Source organism: Branchiostoma floridae, chromosome 14, assembly GCF_000003815.2.
Source record: "Branchiostoma floridae strain S238N-H82 chromosome 14, Bfl_VNyyK, whole genome shotgun sequence".
NCBI classification, from domain to species: domain Eukaryota; kingdom Metazoa; phylum Chordata; class Leptocardii; order Amphioxiformes; family Branchiostomatidae; genus Branchiostoma; species Branchiostoma floridae.
Genome location: NC_049992.1, coordinates 16,530,387 through 16,544,648, shown reverse-complemented (window position 1 = coordinate 16,544,648; position 14,262 = coordinate 16,530,387). Strand labels below are relative to the sequence as shown.

Sequence of the window (14,262 nt, the reverse complement as noted above, 5' to 3'; positions counted from 1 at the left end):
GTAGTGGGAAATGTTGGGTGAAAGGTCAGAAAACGTACGATTAAGGTTAAAGGTCACAAAATTTAAGGTTAAAGGTTAGGAAACAGCTGGGACCTGATGTCCACAACGCGCGTGATGAAACTAAAGAAAACTTAGATATGATAGGAGATATTATATGTGATGAAAACCATTTGGAAGAAATGAAATTGTTCGTATTTTCCTTTGCGATTCATGTTTGTCTTCCTTCTGACCTGCATGGGAAATTTGAGCTGAGTTGTTATGGTTCACAACTTGTCTGGATCAGTTGACCTGAAGGAGGACACACCTTTGTGAGTACATATTTGCAGGATCAAACAGTGCCTCAGGCATTAGTTAGGGCTGGTTTTGAATTTGAATGGTGTTTGTACTTCTGTGAGTTTTACTTATTGTCATCCATAGAGCTTAGTAGTCTTATTTACTAAAAGTTGCTCTATGGGAGTCTCCAAGCAGACAAGGTGCCTTAGAGATAGTATCAAAGCTGGCAAAGGAGTAAATGTATAGCCAGCACCCTTGACCGGCTATCTCCCTTTGCTTTGGCCTGCTATACTCCTTTGCCAGCTTTGATACTATCTCTAAGGCACTGTAGGGTCTGCTTGGAGACTGTACTCTAGCCTTTTAATGTTATGTTCTTCTGCCATGTGAATTTTGTTGCTTACTTTCACATGGATCCTTTTGGTGTGCCACAATTTGCATTTGGGGATTGGGGTGTGGTTAATGCTTAATGTTACATGTACCTACATTGTGGCAGTGGTATCTTTCAAAATCTTTGCAAGGATACAATGTGTTTAGCCTCAGGTATCCAGTCGTATTATAGCTCCCGAGTCTTTTGCGGAGAGGACAGAAGAGACAGCCAGCTATAATATGACTGGATACCAGGCTTCAATTACTCTAATGTTTACTTGAGATGTTTCTTTTAACCTTCTAGGTCTACTGTCTCCAAGTCTAGATTATTGCGACAAGACCTTCCAAATTTTTTTCAGATGACAGGACTGACTTTAGTTTATACTCATGCCAAGACAACCTCCCCATCTACTCCCCATCCTACCAGTCACATTACACTATCTTCGTCCTCACATCCTGTCTCTCTCCTGTCAATATACAAATAACTATAGACACACACAAACACACATAACAAAAATAATCAATGACATTACCTCCACTATTAACAAGGTAAAAGCCAAAGTCTTTATCCTATTAACAGTATATCCTGGAAAAACAACACCTGGAGATGGAGGGAGCATGTGGAGATGGGGGTGGGCGTATCCCTGTTGCCATGGTAACCGGATCTTCCCAACGCCTGGGAGCCTGCACAGTGAAACATCTGCACCAGGCAGGGTACAATGTCATCATCCACTACAGGAAGTCCCAGGCTCCGGCTGAGGAGCTGGCTCAGAGTTTGAACAGGTAGAGTTATCATGGAAGCTCATCTGTATTGGTAGTCATCATATGTATAAGTATAATGCTGATCTTTCTTCCAACACACGGGTCAAATTTGCATGTGTTTTTGCATTTGCATTTGCATTTATCATGTGACTGTTACATTCTGAACATGAACAGGTAGACTTGTTACATAACTCTGCTTACAAGCATTTTTGCGTACTCAGAACTATATTAGGACAATACTTTGAATGTAAGAAATACATATTTCAATTGTAAATATTTAAAAAAATCCGTATAATTTTTTCTGTCTATCACAATTAGCAATTGAACCAATGCTAGCAATTGGCAATAAGAGGTTTGACCAATGAGAGAGTGGCTGCCATTCCATCAAATGTTCGATTTTTTGTGCCTTTATTTTGCATATCTACATTTTGATGGAGGTTGGCAGGGCTATAGTATTAGTCTTTTGCAAATGGCTAGCCCTGCTGACAATACACAGAACATAGGATTTAAGATTTTAGGAAACATATCATTGTTTTTATCTCCTGTAGTGTTCGTCCCAACTCTGCAACCACATTGCAAGCAGACCTCTGTAAGGGGGATACTGAGAAAATGGCAAAGGAGGTAAGCTATTTTTTCAAATCCTTGCCTGATAATTATATGGTTGAGAAACAATAATAAAAACAGAAAGACAGGCTCCAGTGGGTTATTTGCCTCCATACGGTTTTCACATCTTTTCGGGATGCATTCCAGCTTTCTGCACCTCTATATGCAAATGCTCTTTTCCCAGATTCTAGCCTTGGCGTTGTGTGTACAAGTTACTCTACTTGTACACATGCATGTACCCAACAAAGTCCACGGTGTTAGAACCAGTGTAACACCAGCACAGTGAACAAAGATTAACACATGTACTAGCCTGAATGAGCCAATGTCCACTCTCCACAGCTGATCATTGCTGCAGTAGAGAAGTGGGGTCGGCTGGATGTCCTTGTGAACAACGCCTCAGATTTCTTCCCCACCCCTATGGGCACTGTAGACGGAGACCAGTGGAAGACTGTCATGGGCAGCAACCTTAAGGCACCCTTCTTCTTGTCTCAGGTGAGGATTTGTGTGTGATTTTGACTTCAGCTATATATTTTTGAGCTGGACAACAACTTTGTTTATCATTGACATAAGTCATTCAATATAACATTAGTGCTACTAATCTGCGTACTAGTGTTTAGGTTTGTATCAAATTGTCTTTTTTGTAGGTGACATAAATGTGAGAGGTCATAAGGAATGGTCTGCATACTGACAGTCACTTTACAACATTTCCTCTTCTTCAACATACATGTAATTCCAATCAGTTTTATGTGGATTGCAATGCAATGCAAACATGGAATGAGAGCCACTTACACATATTACAGACCATCAAATATTGCTGTTTCTTCCAATTGCATTCATCCTTTCGGGGAGGGGCTGCTAAATCGAATTGCCCATTCCCTACATGGTTAAGCCATGTCAAACAATCACTTAAAAACACATTTACCTACATTTGAAACCTCAAGTCTTTACCCCCACTGCAAAGCTGGATTTGTTAGGTTTGTTTTGGTTCAAAAAGCCCGAGTTCAACTCCGGCATTTTAACGAGCTACAGCCAGATGATTGTCATGATGTCAGGATTGCACCCCCTCCCCTAATGGATCAGTCCATGTGCCAGTCATGAATATGAAGGTCACTCATAGGTCAAAGCATGCCAAAGGTCACAATTTTTGGCAAGATTTTAAAAATATACATGCTTCAGTCACTCTTGCAGAAACATAGACCTTTGTGATCGAAATTTGCCCAGGGAAAAAAATTATCTAAAAGAAACAGGCTTAGGGTAGGCACCGGGCACTTTCTAAGCAGCTCCGGAAAACAACTCTCAGGTCCCCTTTCAGGCAACAGACCATGGATTTATGTTCCCATAAACGTTTTGACAGTGTTGTAACATCACTAAAGTTAGGCTTACTTTATTCAAGTTGTAACCAAAACAACACACTGTGGTCACTAGGCAGCGTGGCTGGTATCGTGGCCACAGACATATAAATATACAATACAAATGAACATGTATATACAAGTAATAGAATAAAATAGTGTTTACATTTTACATTAAAAGCAGGTAAAGCCACTTTTGCATGACTAGCTAAAGATTTACTGGACAGAGGCACGGCTGGAAGTGAATCTTTTGGTAGATATCATGTACACACACAGTGCTTCTGAGAGCTGTCTGTTGGTGACAGCGTCATGGTCAGGTGAGCCCTGGAGCAGGAGTGAAACAGTAAGCCGTTGTCGTACAAGGCGTTCAACGGTGGAGGTGAGTTTGCTACGCTGGTCGGAATACAGCGGGCAGTGTAGCAGGTAGTGTTGGACTGTTAGGCTAGTTTAAGCTTTTGTGTGATTTTTGTGTGATACAAAATATGAAAGACAACAAAAATATTCTTGTTGCCATGGGGTTGATATGTCTTCTCACAACATCTTCCAGGCAGCAATCCCACATCTCAAAGCCACAAAGGGCTGCATCATCAACATGGCTGACATACATGGCCAGCGCCCTCTGGCAGGTTACTCTGTGTACTGCATTGCCAAGGCTGGACTGATCATGTCCACCATGGCCCTGGCTAAAGACCTTGCACCAGACGTCAGGGTCAATGCCGTTGCACCAGGAGCTATCCTATGGCCTGATCAGGAATGGGACGTTAACAATTCTTTAAGTAGGATACCAATGGGCAGGCAGGGGAGTCCGGAAGACATAGCAAAGGCTATCGTTTTCTTGGTGAAGGAAGCTCCTTATGTTACTGGTCAAGTCTTACCTGTGGATGGGGGAAGGTCACTCAGTCAGTAGCCCTTTACTTGAGGCCATACCAATTTAATTTCTTGGTTCTTGGATTCTTAAAAGTGCAAATATAGCAAGAGGACATCATAAAGCTAGAGTGTAGGGAGGAAAACCTAAATATGACTGTATTCATATCATAAAACTGAGTGCACCAAGACACTAACCTGGTCCTCAGGCTACAGCTACATTATCATTATGTTTTTTCAGGTAAGGGTTTTTGACTTTTTTTTAAATCTGAGAACCGACAAAAAAAATTGGTGTGGCCTAAAGTCAGGTTGAAAAGACGCTGCTGTAAGAATCACGAGTCAAGAATCATGAGTCTAAAGTCGTTCATATGAAAAAAATTAATATTAGCATATTACTCAATGGTTTTATGGTTTTGTAACATTTCCATCACAAGTGGGTTGGGTACTGTTTTCTTTTTCTTGAAGTTTACCTTGTGCTTTTGTAGACACCTGTCGAGTGTGAGTAATTTCTCATAGCTACAGAAATTTGTAAGAAATCTAACAATGATATAGAGTGCTTTGGGTGCAGTTACAGAGTAAAAGTAAAAGTAAATGTTATGCTATTTATTTCATGATGAATCATACATACTGGCTGGCAAAATACACCCAGTGATTATTATTACTATATGTATATTCGGCATTTAGTGTATAAGGTTGCACTTAAGTTGAGGTTACAACCAAGAAATTTCTAAGAGAATTCGTATTACCTTAAGTTGAACCAGGCATATTTATTCTAAGATATACATGTCCTGAGTGTCATGGATGGCTCTGCTAATTTTTCTTAGAAAAATCCAGTAAAGGAATTACATATCAGGCTTGATTTCTCCTTCCATATACTGTACCTACAAGTTTTGGGTACTTTTTTAGAACTTGGAAACTATTATTACTGCAAATGCTACACTATTTTGTTTGATTTTGGTAGAAAAGTCAATTAAGTCACCGATTGCCTTCTAAACACTATCATGAGTAACTACTTCTAATCCCTGCTACACCACTTTCAATTAACAGTACCTATAGCTAGAAAACCTAATTTGTTACATGTAGAATTCACTAATAGACCGATCTTGGATGTCCACCACACCTGACATTTTAACCAATGAGACGATGGCAATTAGTGGTGTGACCAATGAGAGAGTGGCAGTCAAACATTTGCACCATTATATTTTTTACTTTGCATTCACATTAACATTGTACTAAGATTTGGTGGAAGTGGGCGGGTACTTAGTAAATAGGATCTGTCCATTGAAGGTCATCATCCTGATTGCAAACAACATTTAAGTCAATGCCAAATAATATTTACTCAAGCAACTGGATATGATTTTGTAAATGGTCAGACGTTTTAGATAGCACCTGCTGGCATAGTTTATAGCCTGGATGTCTGACCTCTGTGGACAAAACATTTAAATGAATTCAAAAATAAGTGGGCATCCCATATATCCTGACTGATATTAACCCTGCCTCTGCTATGCCTTCACAAAGGAATGGATCAGCAGCAGAGGGTTAAACAATTGCGGGGTTGTATCCCCTCAGGAAATCGTCAGCATCAGCGTTGATGCGGCCCTCCGAGTCCTCCGTGTTCTCTACAGCAGGAACCAGCTGGTACCCTGCTGGGGACCGCCAGTCCCAGTACTGAACAAGTCTGAGGTGTAGAGAGGGAGAATAGGAAAATTTAGGTTGTTGTTTTTCACCTTGTAGTGCCTAGTAAAGACTGATTGCAGCTGCTGAGAGTCCAGACCACTGCAGCAGCACAACATTGTGGACTGCTAGTGCCTAGTAACACATTTATACAGGGAGGGGTTGCTAGCCCTTTCCCTTGAATGTGTATGAGAAGTGGTGCGTACCTAAACTCATATTCAGGTTCAGGTCCGAATTCAAGTCCAGCAGTTCAGGTTCAGGTTCGGACTTTAAGTCCGGACCTGAACCCATCATTGCATATTATGTGCACTAGAAATTTTTTTTTGAGAGGGAGGGGGGATGGTGCATATGAAATTGCATGTTATGAATTGAAATGCAATGTGAAAAATACATGCAAATCATATACAGCCAGTGTAAACACGAAAAGTTTTTTGTCTCAGTGCAAATTTCACTGTCTATGGAAGGTTTTAAATGGTTTAGAACAAAAAAAGAGAATGTAAGTGACAGATTGCTTTTTGCAAGTCCGGACTTGGCTCCGGACATTCAGGGTTTTTTTGGACTTGGACCTAAACGTTTTAGGTCCAATTCCAAGTCCTGGCTTTAGGTACGCACCACTATGTATGAGACACCTACTCAAACCTAGAACCCCCATTTTATGTTGCTTTTGGAAGACAGTGCAACCAACCATACTGAGATGCCCTGAACCTGGGACTTAATCCAGGGTCTTCCCATTAGACCTAATCGGAACCATGAGCTCTACTGTGAGGCTGCTACCAGTTTGGCCACAGGGACATCCCTCGGAAAATTCAGTGCTTCCCTTTGAAAATTCAAAGAAGCGATCAGTACGTTTTTTAGACCAAACGTACGGGTCAAAAACTATGCAATGAATTGTAACATACCAATTAAAAGTAAGAATCCATTGAGGGAGAAGTAACAGAAATGTTCCCCTCCTTAACACCTAAAGAAATTTAAAGTGTGTGTTTGCTTTTTTGTAAGAATAAGGAACATGTCAGTGAGGCAAAATGCTTTTGGAACATACACTACATACCAAGGCAAAACCTGTCTTTGAGTACTGTGAGATATCTTTAAATTTGACAGGTCAGGTGATACTTTTTATGTACTAAATGTATGCAACAAATAACTAGACTCTTACCCAATCATAGCAGACGCTACTCCCACTAATAGAGCGGACAGCAGTTGGACAAACCCTGGCATGATACCCATGGAGGTAATGGCCCAGATGTAGTTTAAGAATGGAGTAGTCACTGTAGTCATGGCACCCTGTGTAAACTGGATCAATGCAAACAGCGATCCTGGAAAAAGAACAAGGATAGTGTGGGAGAAATGATAACTAAAACACAACTATTCAACTAACTGTAAATGCATAGAAGTTCATATTTAACTTTGCGGTAGCTGAAAAATGGAGTGTTCACGGAGGCTTTGAACAATTTCCTCATATACTGTTCTCAGTGTATCATGACACACTGGAAGACTGCATATATATATCTATTAATAAATACCTTGATCGTTTGGTCCGACCATGAGAGACAGAGCAGCAGAGATCAGTGACTGGGGCATGGTGATGAACGCTCCAAGAACGGGGGCTGCAGAGCGGAGGAAGGGAAAAAATTGTCTTGTCTATCTTCATAACAATTGCAAAAGATACATGAAATAAATGGCAACGTACGTACTTCTATCACCTTACAAAATTTTTCAGGGGACAGAAATAGTCTATTGTTGTTTGGGTTGAGATTATATACTTTGGCAGTCTATAGATCCAATCACATTGCAATTGGCACGTCATAATAACTTTATTGCACAGCAATTGTACAAGGTACATATACATACAAAGCACAACATCTACTGATACATAACTAATGTTACAGTTCTATAAGGCTAATCTACTTGTATTATTATTCCTTCCCGGCTGATATTCTGGGATGAAAATGCTCTTTTACAATCATTGGAGGGATTTCTAGCGTCTAGGCATTCTTTAATATGTTTTCCTACGTATAAGAACCATTTAGCGGACAGACTTACTCATGTAGAGAGCCAGGTTGTAGTCTGGGCACAAACTTGACACGGCCGTCAGCACCAACACCAGCAAGCAAGACACAATACCGATCTGTGAACACGTATGAGCAAAAATTTTCCCGTCAAAATATCTCTTATGCTTTTACCCAGAAAATACGCGCCTATGAAAACATTACTGTTGGATTCCAATACACTGATGTGTTTACAAAGATTTGTGTGTCAATTTCCATTGACGATCATATCACACGTGTGGAAATATCTTCAGAATTTATGCTTCAAGCTTGCATTCTGACACATGTAACTATATCACGCGCTTAACGTTATCATTCATCGAAGGGACTTTTACTTCATAACATACGCAACTTTATCATGCGCGGTGGATTGAATGTTAGCTTATGAACAGAATGAAGCGTTCAAACAAAGGGAACGAAGCTAACTATACCTGTGTCATGACTGGGTAGGAGAGGCATCTCTGCAGGATGAGGATACCGAACAGTGACGTCAGACCGCAGGCTGACAGGGCGCCTTGTAGGATGCCTGTCTGCAGAGGCGTCCAACAGAACGGCGGGGCGGAGGTAAGGAAGACCGGGAAGCTCACCGCACCGTCCGCCTGCGCGAAGTAAAACGCACCCGCCAACAGGAATAGTATGAGCCGCTTGTTCCACCCGTCCGTCACTCTACCGTACAGAGACACCTGCTTCTTTCTTAGCAGTTTGACAGCGGCGGTGAGATACCCTTTTGAGAAGAGCTGGACGTTCTTCCAATCCGTCGGCCGCGTCTCTCTCAGACAGAAGATGGCGTAGAGCATGCAGACGACGTATGCGGCGAAGAGGAAGACGAAGGGGCCGCGGACGCCGTCTGGGAACCCGGCGGTTGTGAGGACGACTCCCGCGACAACAGTTCCCACTACGCTGGCCAGGCCAATCGTGGTGTCCAAGATGGCGATTCGGATAGTTGTCTCTCTTTCAGACTGGGAGATGTCGACGACGTAGGAATAGCAAGCGCCGAAAAATACCCCACCACCCCCGGAAATACCCGCGATGATACTTCCTGTAATAAAGAGCGGCTATATTGAGTACCCGACAATGTTTATATTAATTAAGGCATCGCTAAAATGTTTTAAAAATAAGCGGATACTTAATATCTTAAAGCTTTTAAAGTTTGTATGCGACTCGTGTAATATGGTGAGAAATGTCAATGAAAAGAGTACTTAAGTTTCGGTGAATTCCCTAATTTTAAACGCAAACTATAAACACTGCTCATTCAGACAACAATCCTATGTGGAGTTATTCAGGGGGCCCGGGGTTTCCTGTATGTTTTTCACTGTTTTCATTTAGCATTGGGTAAAAACAAACATGTCTCACTTCTGTATACTATTTAGTCGAATATGAAAAATGAAAATTCTTTCGAAGTTATATATGGGCACTGTCGAAGTTCAGGGACCTTCCGATGCACAAAGACGGTTACACTTATCTTAAAGGGCATGCACAATGACGCTAAGTTCCATGTCCAGACACACACACTAAAGTTACCTGGGATGAACGCCCAGACAGGTAGTTGTAAGAAGACAATGAGGAGCCCCAGCCCGGCCTGTAGGATCCCCGCCACACAGCTGAGGACCAGGTTGATCTTCCTGCCGAGCTGGTCGGACATGGTGCCGAGGATGACGGCCGTGAACAGCCCCGGTACCGAGCCCGTCAGGGTGATGATCGTGTCCCATTTTGTTACCTCTACAGTTTGGTACCCAATAATTTCAATGAATGTTAATTGTTTAATACCAAGAAAAGGAAATCTGTAACCATATTTATGTTTTCTCCGGTTGGAAAAACATATTGTTTTTCCTGTGTTTTTCTTATTCTGTCAGTAGCCAATCGGAGCCTAGGTTAGATATTAGTAAATTAGCAAAGGCTACGAGGAAAACACCCTGCATTTTCTCGAAAATGTTGCCTTTCTAGTTTACTTTTGATCAACAATAACTTCTAAAAACGGCGCAATTTTTCCTGTGAACATGTCCTTGCTAGAAAATGGCGTAGTTTCCATGTATTGTCGCTTTATATGATATTGCCACTGATCAAGGAGCTTGATAAAACTGATCAAGTATATTCCGTCTTTTGGTGCTGTCCTTAGTACTGAACTCCGTCCACACACATAAGTGGATAGTATTCGGCACTAGGAACCTCTCGTCACTCTTTGAAAAGACAACAACACAGACATATTTCTCTGCCTGTACAGGTAGATGCACCTTGGTAACAGGGACTGGTGTTTTTACCTGATAAAAAAAAATCATTTTCTTAGTAACTATACGGACAACGAGTACCAAAATGTGCAATTGTAGCTTCATTATGCACATGAACAACATAGTTTCATCGCAGTGGTATGTACCTGTGCTGTATTTCCGCTTACAAAAATAATATTAGAGGCAATGCAACTCGATGAAGCTGTTTATGGTCGCTGCAAATCTCTTTTGATGCATTTTCAATCGTTGTACTTTGTTTTTAACTCAGCGGCAACACTGCGATTCCCAGTATCGTTCCCTTTCATGTGCAAATGCATCGCAAGGTCAGTGTGAACGCAAAGGAAAACTGGCATAAATTCGCAAAGTTGGTGCAATTTCCTAGTGCAATATGGCGCAGTCCAATGAGATGACCAGTACATTCAATATGAAATGCAACTTCTGACTACCTTACCGTCTGTCAGCCATTTGTCATCGAGGTAGTCCGGATCGGACTCGTTGAAGTACGTCATGTTTGGGTCACAGTAGTCCTGCTTCCAGTACGGGGAGGTGTCGTTCGCTACCACACTGAAGAGGTAGAGCTGGTAGATGGGTTGGTACATGAACACTGCTGTACAGTAGAGGAAGAGCATGGGTATTGGGGGCCAAGTGTTGCAAAATTAAACGTATACATAGAACGAATTTTCTCTCACACAGAAGGGTTGAAAAAGGTCTCACACACAGACAGATTTTTCTCTCTCACACAACAGTGGAAAAAGGTCGCACACATTGACAGATTTTTCTCTCTCACACAACCGTTAGAAAAGGTCGCACACATCGACAGATTTTTCTCTCCCACTCCAAAGTTGAAAAACTTCGCACACAGTCACAGATTTTCAAAAGGTGATTTTTTTACCATGTGTTGTCCTATATCATTCTTCACAAATGTTATAAATGCAAGCATATACAGACGGTTTCTCGGTTCAACATGTACTTTATTCTTCAATATAGAGGCTATTATATTCTTTAAGTGAATACCGTGACCTTTATTCAAATCCATTTCTATTTCAGCATTAATGATACAATGGCCAGCATGACTTTGACTTTTGACCTGTTATATAGTTTATATGATTTGCCCTTTTCCCATAGAGACATGTATTTGAAATATACCGTAGCTGGAATGTCTCTGGATTCATAGAATGCACGCACACATGTCATATAAGTTGTCCTTCACCGACTTAAACTTGCACGCTCGATATCTTTCTTAGATTCTCTTTCCGATCGTTCGTGCAGTCATACATAATATCTGTCAAAACAAATATTATCCAAAACTGAGGCTGATTTTTTTTCACATACACAGCAAGAAGTTTCTGCAAGTCAGACCCCCATGGTAAGAAAGCTTAAGGTGGAAAAAAATCCGTCCCTGAAGAGAACTGTTTAAAAGATCCTTGTTCGGATGTATAAGTACGGCGACTTTAAAGTTTTGGGGGTTGATTGCATTCTTCACATAGTGCAGACACCACGAGAATATGGCGCGTCAACAAATGTGCAATTTTTTGTCTCAAACACTTGCAGAAATCAACTCTCAAACACATATCGAATTATTCTTTCCAAAGACAAACAATTCTTTGATACAGCAGACATTTTTATTCCGACACACAAACACTAGAATTCTCTCTCACACACAGCACAAAAAGTTCTCTCACTTCGGGAGGCTTTCCCTGCCAACCCGGCTGTAGGAGTGAGCGATTTTTTCGTCTGAGTGAGTGCGAACTTTTGTCGATGTGAGACCGCTTTTGGAGTAGTGAAAGAACAACTTCTTTTAGTATTTTTTACTTAAAACTAAAAATAAACACTGACATTTTGTCTAGTTTGTAACGATATACACTATACAATAACAATCACTTATACCAAATACTAAAAATATTGTCTTGACAATCAATCTTTTTCCGACACACAACGCTGAAATTCTCTCTCACACACAGAACAAAAAGTTCTCTCACTTCGGGAGGCTTCCCTTCCAACGCGGCTGTAGGAGTGAGCGATTTTTGGGGTCTGAGTGAGTGCGAACTTTTGTCGATGTGAGAGCGCTTTTGGAGTAGTGAAAGAACAACTTCTTTTAGTATTTTTTTACTTAAAACTCAAAATAAACAGACATTTTTTTCAGTTTGTAACGATATACACTATACAATAACAATCACTTATACCAAATATTAAAGACATTGTTTTGACAATCAATCTTTCTCCGACACACAACGCTAAAATTCTCTCTCACACACAGAACAAAAAGTTCTCTCACTTCGGGAGGCTTCCCTTCCAACCCGGCTGTAGGAGTGAGCGCTTTTTTTGGTCTGAGTGAGTGCGAACTTTTGTCGATGTGAGAGCGCTTTTGGAGTAGTGAAAGAACAACTTCTTTTAGTATTTTTTACTAAAAACGCAAAATAATCACTGGCATTTTTTTCAGTTTGTAACGATATACACTATACAATAACAATCACTTATACCAAATATTAAAGATATTGTTTTGACAATCAATCTTTTTCCGACACACAACGCTAAAATTCTCTCTCACACACAGAACAAAAAGTTCTCTCACTTCGGGAGGCTTCCCTGCCAACCCGGCTGTAGGAGTGAGCGCTTTTTGGGGTCTGACATCCTCCTAACGCCCGGTCCCCAACGGCACTACCTTATGGGGCCCTGCTGTCCCAGGGCCTACCTACGGGTATTATGATTGTCGCCACAAACAAGCTGTCAACCAATCAGAGAACAGGCCTTCCTTGGGCTTCATTTTGTCGGAAGCTGTCTCGCAAAGGCCGCTGGGAAGCTATCAGCCAATCATGTTACGTATTACCATGACTTTGTTTGCTCACCATGCCAACGCCCGATCCCCAACGGCTGACTGCCCATATAAGGGCAAGCTCATTAATATGTAATAAGTAGGGCGGGTAATACCGCCGGCAAAAGGGAAGGAAAGCAGAGTACAGTCAGGAATAAATGACTGACGGTACTCTGCTGTAGGAGAATGGGGTCTGAGTGAGTGCGAACTTTTGTCGATGTGAGAGCGCTTTTGGAGTAGTAAAAGAACAACTTCTTTTAGTATTTTTTACTAAAAACGCAAAATAATCACTGTCATTTTTTTCAGTTTGTAACGATATACACTATACAATAACAATCACTTATACCAAATATTAAAGATATTGTCTTGACAATCAATCTTTTTCCGACACACAACGCTAAAATTCTCTCTCACCCACAGAACAAAAAGTTCTCTCACTTCGGGAGGCTTCCCTGCCAACCCGGCTGTAGGAGTGAGCGCTTTTTGGGGTCTGAGTGAGTGCGAACTTTTGTCGATGTGAGAGCGCTTTCGGGGTAGTGAAAAAACAACTTCTTTTAGTATTTTTTTACTTAAAACTCAAAATAAACACTGACATTTTGTCTTGTTTGTAACGATATACACTATACAATAACAATCACTTATACCAAATATTAAAGATATTGTTTTGACAATCAATCTTTTTCGACACACAATGCTAAAATTCTCTCTCACACACAGAACAAAAAGTTCTCTCACTTCGGGAGGCTTCCATACCAACCCGGCTGTAGGAGTGAGCGCTTTTTGGGGCCTGTGTGAGTGCGAACTTTTGTCGATGTGAGAGCGCTTTTGGAGTAGTGAAAGAACAACTTCTTTTAGTATTTTTTTTACTTAAAACGCAAAATAAACGCAGACATTTTGTTTAGTTTGTAACGATATACACTATACAATACCAATCACTTATACCAAATATTAAAGATATTGTCTTGACAATCAATCTTTTTTTGACACACAACGCTAAAATTCTCTCTCACACACAGAACAAAAAGTTCTCTCACTTCGGGAGGCTTCCTTGCCAACCCGGCTGTAGGAGTGAGCGATTTTTGGGGTCTGAGTGAGTGCGAACTTTTGTCGATGTGAGAGCGCTTTTGGAGTAGTGAAAGAACAACTTCTTTTAGTATTTTTTTTACTTAAAACTCAAAATAAACCCTGGCATTTTGTTTAGTTTGTAAGGATATACCCTATACAATACCAATCACTTATTCCAAATATTAAAGATATTGTCTTGACAATCAATTTTTTTCCGACACACA

General features: G+C 40.9%; 2 protein-coding genes across 5 annotated transcripts; one reads left to right on the top strand and one right to left on the bottom strand.

The window, feature by feature from the left end:
- Positions 1 to 62: 62 nt before the first annotated feature.
- LOC118430015 (pteridine reductase 1-like) lies at positions 63 to 4,751 on the top strand. 4 transcript variants are annotated; one of them, XM_035840702.1, is made up of 5 exons: positions 63 to 147; positions 1,214 to 1,422; positions 1,950 to 2,022; positions 2,344 to 2,496; positions 3,901 to 4,751. In XM_035840702.1, exons 2-5 carry the CDS (start codon positions 1,247 to 1,249, stop codon positions 4,258 to 4,260), a joined length of 762 nt encoding a protein of 253 aa, XP_035696595.1. In that variant the 5' UTR covers positions 63 to 147; positions 1,214 to 1,246; the 3' UTR covers positions 4,261 to 4,751. The 4 variants fall into 4 exon arrangements, with proteins under 4 accessions (XP_035696595.1, XP_035696596.1, XP_035696594.1 ...); XM_035840703.1 differs by having other exon boundaries at positions 92 to 147; positions 1,220 to 1,422; XM_035840701.1 differs by having other exon boundaries at positions 138 to 308; positions 1,220 to 1,422.
- A 391-nt stretch (positions 4,752 to 5,142) lies between these two features.
- Positions 5,143 to 10,790, bottom strand: LOC118430014 (solute carrier family 46 member 3-like). Its single transcript, XM_035840698.1, has 7 exons — positions 10,613 to 10,790; positions 9,458 to 9,655; positions 8,368 to 8,975; positions 7,932 to 8,016; positions 7,412 to 7,495; positions 7,045 to 7,204; positions 5,143 to 5,895 (listed from the first exon to the last, which is right to left on the bottom strand). The coding sequence occupies exons 1-7, from the start codon at positions 10,788 to 10,790 to the stop codon at positions 5,757 to 5,759; spliced, it is 1,452 nt and encodes a 483-aa protein (XP_035696591.1). The 3' UTR covers positions 5,143 to 5,756.
- Between the last annotated feature and the right edge of the window lie 3,472 nt (positions 10,791 to 14,262).

What these genes read in the sequence shown, in the direction of transcription:
- LOC118430015 (XM_035840702.1), top strand. Translation starts at nt 1,247, where the DNA reads ATGGAGGGAGCATGTGGAGATGGGGGTGGGCGTATCCCTGTTGCCATG. An exon ending in CTGAGAAAATGGCAAAGGAG is followed by an intron (nt 2,023 to 2,343) that starts GTAAGCTATTTT and finishes CACTCTCCACAG; the next exon opens with CTGATCATTGCTGCAGTAGA. An exon ending in CACCCTTCTTCTTGTCTCAG is followed by an intron (nt 2,497 to 3,900) that starts GTGAGGATTTGT and finishes AACATCTTCCAG; the next exon opens with GCAGCAATCCCACATCTCAA.
- LOC118430014 (XM_035840698.1), bottom strand. Translation starts at nt 10,790, where the DNA reads ATGCTCTTCCTCTACTGTACAGCAGTGTTCATGTACCAACCCATCTAC. An exon ending in TGACAAATGGCTGACAGACG is followed by an intron (nt 9,656 to 10,612) that starts GTAAGGTAGTCA and finishes ACCAAACTGTAG; the next exon opens with AGGTAACAAAATGGGACACG. An exon ending in TGTCTGGGCGTTCATCCCAG is followed by an intron (nt 8,976 to 9,457) that starts GTAACTTTAGTG and finishes TCTTTATTACAG; the next exon opens with GAAGTATCATCGCGGGTATT.